This window comes from Nannobrachium achirus (genome assembly GCF_963921795.1).
Source record: "Nannobrachium achirus genome assembly, chromosome: 24".
NCBI lineage: Eukaryota > Metazoa > Chordata > Actinopteri > Myctophiformes > Myctophidae > Nannobrachium > Nannobrachium achirus.
Genome location: NC_137831.1, coordinates 47,795,998 through 47,805,009, shown reverse-complemented (window position 1 = coordinate 47,805,009; position 9,012 = coordinate 47,795,998). Strand labels below are relative to the sequence as shown.

At 44.8% G+C, this 9,012-nt stretch overlaps 1 protein-coding gene across 1 annotated transcript in view; it reads left to right on the top strand.

Annotated features, from left to right (window-relative positions):
- Positions 1 to 444: 444 nt before the first annotated feature.
- Positions 445 to 9,012, top strand: part of LOC308280343 (NALCN channel auxiliary factor 1-like) — a gene marked incomplete at both ends in the record, with an annotated part of 107,231 nt that continues 98,663 nt past the window's right edge. The window contains one exon of the mRNA XM_080720605.1: positions 445 to 1,239. Coding sequence (XP_080576731.1) covers positions 445 to 1,239 — 795 coding nt within the window. The remainder of the gene's footprint in view (positions 1,240 to 9,012) is intronic.

Below are 9,012 nucleotides of genomic sequence, written 5' to 3'. Positions count from 1 at the left end.
GCAGCAGCAGCAGCCGGGGAAAATGTAAATGCACGGTGTGGAAGTGTGTGTGTGCGCCGAAATACGCAGAGCAGCTGCACCACCAGCACCGCCTGCACGGGGAGGTAAAAGAAGAGAGAAGAGGAGGCTACACCAACAGAGGAGGCGCTAAGGTAGAGGAGGCGAGAGACATGTTGCTAAAGAATAGCATCTTCACCGGAGAGCATCCGTGGAGGAGGATGCGGCCCGTGGCTCATGCGGCATATCATTTCTCCGCCGGCACGTCAATTTAATGGGAATTATCGCCGATCGTCGCGGAGGTACGCCAGGACAACCCCCGTTAAGAGGAGAACGACGCGCGGTGGAGCTCCCGTCAATGACCGTTGTGGCAGTGAGAGAGGAGCCCCCGCGGTGGAGCAGTCGGCCACTGGCGAAGAAGAAGCAGCAGCAGCCCGTTCCCAAAATATGACCCGGGCTGTTTGGACGTGTTGGCAGCACCAGGACGAGCACGGCTTCCAGATCTGGCTCGAGCGGCCCCGCGACAACGAAAAGCCATTCACCGACTCGGAGCGGACCCAGCGATGGCGACTGTCCTTGGCGTCGCTCCTGTTCCTCACCATCCTCCTCTCCGATCACCTGTGGTTCTGCGCCGAGGCCAAGCTCCGCGACAAGTTATCGTCCGCCGACGGAGGAGGAGGCGACGACGACGACGCGGGAGTAGCAGCAGGCGCCTACCCGTCCAGCACCCGAAGTACCCACTTAGCACACAGCAGCCTCAGAGGAAACCAACGTGATATTTTTATAGGAAATTCTACCAAACACTTGTGGCGGCTCGAAACGCGCCACCACCACCACCACGGCGATAGTTTATCTAAAGACTGCTTCACTTTTGGAGACGCCGACACTTTGTGCAAGGGCCTCTTCTCCTCCTTCTCCTCCGAGCGAGCGGCGGGGGAGGAGGAGGGGCCGCCGCGGACTGTAAATATGAGTGATTTGTACCTTTCCTTTTGTAACTCCTACTCGCTACTGGACCTCTTCAACGGGTCGACGAGTCCGGACAATTTGAACTGCAGCCTGGACGTGCTGCAGCAGGTCGCCGGCGACATGAGCGACGGCGACACGGGCAGGTGCAGCCTGTGTGTGCAGGCGTACCAGCGCTACGACATGCACGCCCAGGAGAAATACGAGGACTTTGAGCTCATGACTCTGAAATACGAGACGGACGCGTACTCGGTGAGGACGTGCATGGAGCAGTGCAAGGTAAGATAAAAAAAGCGTTTTTTTTCTCGCCCCCCTCTCTGCTCTTTTTCTTTTTTTTCTAAGCCGGGGGATCTTCTCTATCCATCTGTTGATTTGGGCCAGTAGGTATGGATGCTGCTTCCTCCGCCTGTCGCCATGGAGACGGGATGACAGATTCAAGGAGACTCCGGGCTCCAGGCGGAGGCCTCATGTTCATTCATCTCCACATTGTGCTCACACAGGCCCCCGCAGGAGCCTATTCTAACCCTGTAAGGCCCGCTGTTGCAGTATTACAACATTTGTATTTTATTTAAAAAAAAAAAAACACCTAAAAACATCACCATTGGATCCTGTTGTTTAGTATTAAAATGCCATTGGCCACGATATTTGCATATGAATATAGGCTATGAATACCCCCCACAGAGGCTGACATTCACACATCTTAAAGATCTCTGGAGTCCAGAGTCTGGACGAACAACATCTCACTTTTTCCACTGAAGCTATTCCTCACAAAAACATAAGTAAGATGCCTGTAATATTTTTTTTGGGTGATCATTAGAATGTCTAGAACATGTACATATGTTATTTAGGAAAAAAACATGATTTATGATTTATGGCTATAAAACCTTAAAAAAAAAAAAAAAAAAAAACAACAACAAGAACAACATTTTCCTCTCCAAAATACTCATACAACACCATCTGACAGAAAAAAAGTATTTCTATTTTTGGGTCTTACAGGGCTAATGTGGACATGGCAGCGACAGCTATTGGCTTTCAAAGCCCTTCCACTGTTAGCCTATAGGTGCCGAGGCGTCCCGTATTCTTTGACATTGACAGGCCTATATATATATATATATATATATATATATATATATATATATATATATATAATATATATATATATATATATATATATATGAAACTGTAGCCTACAGGCCCGAGGTCGGTCCACTCTGCATAGCTATCGATAACCCAATTACCACAACGCACAAGAATCCTAATGATGCCCACGGTGTGGGAGGAACAATACGCCTTTATAGCAGCAGCAGCACATAGGGCTGTTATCAGTAATTCCAATGCAACTTTCGAGCCACGTTCATACGTCAGCGTGCCTGGCTGTCGCAGGTGTTCGACATGGCCGCAGCACTTCATGTCGAGTGCATTTCATTAAAGTGGAGAGGTGCTTTCCCTGCCTAATGTGCTGGAAAGCTCTTTTCCCAACCCCATGTGTTTGCTCATTACAGCCTGTGTGTAAGCATGGGCGTCACAAGTGGGGGGGAATGTGGGACTGAGTTACTATAGGGCCCAAGGTGGATGGGCCTTAATAATAGTAGATATACAAGCTCACAGCGCGCCACAAGCATTTTTTGAAAAGTTGTGAAAATGTGTGCAAATATATGTACTTTTTACCCCATTTAGGCTTAGAGTTATTGACTGCTTTAACCAGTGAAAAATAGCAGATATACAAGCTCACAGCGCGTCACCGAGTGCCGCGCTGCGAGCTTGTAGATCAGCTATGTTAGGAAAAGTCGTGAAAATGTGTGCAAATATATGTACTTTTTAAGCGAACATTTGTAACTCAAATGTTGCTTCTGGGTGGTCCCTGGAACTAAATATTTTGAGATGTGGCTCCGTGGCCAAATACATATCATTTTGTGAGTCCTTCACATGAAAATATTTGAGCACCACTTTCATAGAAACATAGGTTTTTCAAAAAACCTTAGAAGGATTTGAAATATTCTGACTCAGAATTCAGAATTTTCACGATTAAAAAAAAAAGGAAAAAAAGAAAGAAATAGCAGATCTACGAGCTTGTTTATCTGCTATTTTTCAGTAGCTAAAGCACAAAATGTGAGTGAATCCTTGTACCCAGGGCCCGGAATTTGGTGCGACACCCCTGTGTGTAGGTATAGGCCTTCCACCGCCAGACCTCGTTGCTGTCCAGATGCTTACAGCAGTATTAGGCTATACTAAAGAATTAAAGTGCAGGCACAGTCGTTCTTTCCATCCACATGCTACCATACAGGTCTCGTAATGCTTATTGCTTAACCACTTTCACACTAGCTGGCACCCATATTGATTGAAGACTTTATTAGAAGTTTGCATAGAAAAGGGTACAGTTTCATGACGGTACAGTTCACTGGTACAAGGTCTACTAAAAGGAGATCCTAGAAAAGACTAAGCTTATTTCCACAGGAAACCATTAAAGTATCTCATATAACATTGAATGACAGACGAATAGAACACAGTACTATGCTGTAGATATAGTCAGTAAAAAAATAATAATAATTAAAGAACAAAAAAAGAGTACGTTTATACAAACAGAAAGTATATACAAAGAACGAGGGCAGGGGGGAGTAGGTCTGGGCTGGGCTAGGTTTGTTTTTACCAGTTGCAATTATGGGTCATTAATAACAGAACATTTCCCAATGTTTTAGAAAATAGCAGATCAGACAAGATCACAACCAGTAGCAATGTGACATTTTGCAATTGTAGATCGGCTATATTGAACATTTCTGAATTGGGCTTAAGTGGTTAACTGACAACCTACAACAGCCTTGGGATTTAATAACCTTGCCATGATCCCAGTTTGTTTCCAAACTATGAGTTATAACAGGCACGCGCACACATAGACATAAACGGGGGCTTGAGGCCCTGCCCTTTTTATCCGTCTGTAAAAAGTGCCCTCTCCAGACCACGAATGCAGTTTTTACTATGGTGAAAGAAATGCAAATGCTTTCCATGCCATTCCTGAAGACTATGCTTTGTGGTATCAAGCACTGAAAGCTTGGAGGTCTGCTATGTTCGATATTTTCACCAAAAGGCCCTTTTAGAACTTTCAGCCCCTGCCTCTCTAACATTCTCTGCACGTCCCTGTGTACATGGGGCATATTGGTGGGTTCTTTCACTAAAGGACGTTTCTATTATCTAGTTTATTTTGTTAGTGAGAACGTCTTTATGGGAGCATTTAGACCCGGAGCTGTCCGCGGTGCTGAACCCAGCTCCATTCACAGACGCCTTGGCCAATCCCAGATGGGGACCATTCACCAATCAGTTTACAGGGAAGAACAGTCATACATGGAGGTGTGAGAACATGAATCGAACCAGGCCATCTGCGTTCTTAGACAAAATAGAACACAATGACGACACGCAGAAGGCACAGGGTCCATTTGCCGCGTCTATATCCTCAGTTTCGACTGCAGAAATGCTTTGCCTTTTGATCGTTTACCTCAAAAGGCTACTTTCTCCTTTCATTGTTGTGGCTTGGCCCTGACAAAGGCACCGGGCCTTTCAAATATTCATCCTTTGGCTGCAGAAGTCACATCCCCTTTAACAAACACACACGTGTGTGTGTGTGGCACTGCATGCGTCAAAACACTCTCTCTCTCACACACACACACACACACACACACATGTGTGTGTGTGTGTGGCACTGCATGCGTCAAAACACTCTCTCTCTCACACACACACGCACGCACGCACGCACGCACGCACACACACACACACACACACACACACACACACACACACACACACACACACACACACACACACACACACCTACACCTACACCTACACACACACACACACACACACACACACACACACACCTACACGCACGCACGCACGCACGCACGCGCGCACACACACACACACACACACACACACACACACACACACAAACACACACACGCACGCACGCACGCACGCACGCACGCACGCACGCACGCACGCACGCACACACACACACACACACACACACACACACACACGTTGCTAGTATCCTAAACATGGGATTATGCTGTAGTTGTTGTATGGCTGTGATAATTGTTTGCCGGGATAATTATACAGTACAGTCATAAATACTTCACCCGTTATTCATAGCTGGAGTGGGCAACATGCATAATTGTGCTGTCTGTATGAGCATACTTTGCATATGCAACATTCCAAAGCAATTACAATGTATGACTTGGCCAAATAATGACTGTGTGAGGAGCAGTAGGCTATTAACATCGTATTTGTCTCTGCTGTGTGCATTATATCTTGCAGAATCTTCTTGTCCAGGCAAAAGAACATATTGCTTATCGTCGTTGTCGGGTGGAAACCTCGTATCTCCAAGTTTCAACGGTGTACGTTCTTTCGCAAAGTAAAGCCCTGCTACATCATACAAGGCCGTCTCACAAAAGTAGTGAAAACAGCCGATCTACAAGCACACAACGCCTCGCGGTGCGAGGCGTTGCGTGCTTGTAGATCGGCTGTTTTCACTAGTTTAAATCATTTTTAAAAGGATAAATGCAAAACAAACGGTTTTGGACATACAAGGTTTTCACCCGACAATGACGTTATGTTACATTATGTTACATTAACCCACTTAGGCCTAGAATTATTGAATGCTTTAACCAGTGAAAAATAGCAGATATACAAGCTCACAGCGCGGCACCGAGTGCCGCACTGCGAGCTTGTAGATCTGCTATTTTTGAAAAAGCCGTGAAAATGTGTGCAAATCTTTGGATATATGTATATTCAAAGCGAACGTTTGTAACTACATTTTTGCTTCTGGGGGGTCCCTGGAACTAAATATTTTGAAATGGGGGTCCGTGGCCAAATAAATATCATTTTGGGGGTCCTTCACATGAAAAGGTTTGAGAACCACTGACATAGTAGTCTCTCAAGAACAGACTAACTGAGCTCCAGTTAAGTGAAAAGGACCTTTTCTTTGACGATGGCTGGCCAGATTGCTGACATAGAAACATAGGTTTTATCCAAACATCTTAGAAGGATTCAAAAGACACTTATAGAATCGGGTCAAAATTCTAATTTTCACGATTTTTCAAAAATAGCAGATCTACAAGCTCGCAGCGCGGCACTCGGTGCCGCGCTGTGAGCTTGTATATCTGCTATTTTTCAATAGTTAAAGCATAAAATAATGATACACAAAATGTGTACCCGTTCTACATGGGATAAAAAAAGGCGATATGAGAGGGAATGATAAATAATGAAAAAGAAACAAAGATCCATGTCTGACTGCAGCCACAGAATGTCTGGCCTTATGATTGAGAGCCAGCATGGAGGAATTCACCCTCCCAAGTAAATTGAATTGTGCTACATTGTCTGCATCACTTCATTTTACAACATATCTAAAAAAAAAAGGCTTCTGGCCAGGATTCAATATAATATTGACTTTTCATTTGGTCTTAAAGGAGTAGTTCACCCCCGAAATGACTTTTTTTCTATTGATTAGTCACGCCATGGAGACTAGAGTAGGCCTGGGGCGGTATGGACATTTTGTTACCGCGATTACCGTCTTCCCATTTACCGCCGGTACTGCGGTAATTACCGCACCCCCGTATCTATTAATTAAGGTTCGGCGATAAGCCAAAATATTGCAATCATCTTCCCAAAAGTCGCCTCTCCACAGTGGAGAGGCGACACAGCCTGACTGCCCGAGTTATACTTCTCCGTACAGCACAGCGGGTCTGGCTTTCAAAGGAGCAGATCTACAAGCTCACAACACATCGCATCCGCGACGCGTTCTGAGCTTTTAGATCTGCACTGTCGTAGCTACTTGGGCTTTTCAGACACAAACAGCTGTGTGAACAAACCAGAAGAGGAAGGGTAGTCAGATCGTGTACAGTGATTCTGTAAACTCACGTCACGTCTCAACTCTCAAATCGCAGTGATTGAGTGCTGCTATATACAGGTTTTAGTTACAAGACTTGACAGAAAAGGTTATAAAATCGCAGACGCACCGCTGGACGGGGCACAACGTGCGACGCGGTGGAAAAAGTAAAATAGTTTCATTTTCGGTTTTAGTCCACGCGGCCCGCGCTCCGCCAGTAATCCGTAAGAATAAAAAAAGATATGCCACAACACAAGGTATGTATTAACATCCTTGTGTCGAGTGGATTACAGAGAAAGTTTATGCTGCTCCGTCATAGAGTTGTGCTCCGTACTCTACTGTCCTGCACTGTGTGCAGGTCTGTGTCTGAGTGACGTATGTGGCTTCCAACGTGTGGTACACGGCCCAGAGCAGAGCGGCATGGAGCGCATGCGGTCCTCGCTTCTCCCCCGTTTTAAAACTCGCTTGTTTTCCAATAAAAAATAGACCTTTTTTTTTGTCTTTTTACCGCGGTAAGCACAATGACACGGTATACCGCGGTACGGCGGTACGGCGGTTACCGCCTCCAACCCTAGACTAGAGTTCAGTAATATTTTTAGTCTTTTGTCACATTCCTAAGACAAAAATGTGATAACAATAAATTTACCCCCAATCGTTGCGGATGGGGACCCGTTTCGAAACGGGTCCCCTTCCGGAATCAATGGGGGTAAATTTACTCTAATCAATTTTCTTTCTTAGGAATGTGACAAAAAACTAAAAATATTATTGAACTCTAGTCTACATGGCGTGACTAATCAATAGAAAAAAAAGTCATTTTGGGGGTGAACTACTCCTTTAAGCTTAATTTATATTCCATCAACACCAAGGAGTATACTGTAGCTGTTGCTGCTGATACCGAAATGTATCGTGCATCATATGTGGCACCATTTGCAACACAGAAGACAACATAAACAAAACAATAGACGTATCGTGCATCATATGTGGCACCATTTGCAACACAGAAGACAACATAAACAAAACAATAGACGTATATTCAACACATCACATAATACACAATAAGCCCCTACAACGTACATTTGGTGAGTAATGATTTCTTTACTCATCAAAAATCTAATCTGCATATTCTGGCTTCACAATGGGCTCTATTATGATCCAGGTCTTATGCCTTATGCCTTAACTTCTTTGCCTTGTTTTACTATATATACACATTTTTTTAAAATATTTCAAATAGCTGATCTGCAAGTTCACAACGTGCAGATGTAGATCAGCATTTGAAGTATTTAAAAATGTTTTTCAAAATAGTAAAAAAAATCACACCCGTGTGAACTGAGCGGTGGTCGTGGAGGCTGCGCAACAGCAAAACAAATATACATGCATACATGCATGCATGCATGTATGTCACTCAGGCCGCCACTGCTATTGCAGTTGATGCTCAGGGCAGACTAGACTCAACAGCACCTCTCTGGTCACCCAGGGTACTCAGGCTACATACACCAGAGGCTACATACAGACAGACAGACACACACACACACACACACACACACACGGATACACACACGGCCACGCTATGGAGACGGTGTGACCACCGCTCAAAAAGGCAAAGAAGTTAAGGCATAAGGCATAAGACCTGGATCATAATAGAGCCCATTGTCTTTGTGTGTGAGTATACCGTATGTTCTATCCTGAGCTAGCTTTAGCCAATTAAACCCAATATACTTACTGTAGTTGACCGTAGGGATGGGACGATAAGTGATATTATCGTTTATCGTGATAAAAAAACACTCACGATAATCGCATCGTGGAGATTTATATCGTGATATCATCCTCGTCATGCACTGTGATCAATTCGGCTTTTATTTGCCGAGCTGCATATCCGGTAACACTTAAACCCTCTATAATTGGTAAAAGGTACTTATAATAGGGGCCACGGTGGCGCAGTGGTTAGCGCTTCGCCTCACAGCTAGAAGGTCCTGGGTTCGATTCCCGCCGGTGGACGCTGTGGGCTGTACTTATAATATGCGTACTTCATAAAGTCTTTTTTCACTCTTTAAAATGTCTTTGCCAAAAAAATAGCCGATCGGCTATCTCGCTTGTAGATCGGCTATTTCTTTGGCAAATGTTCTGAACCAGGATAAGGGATTTTGATTATCGCGTTAATATTGTAAATCGCGATT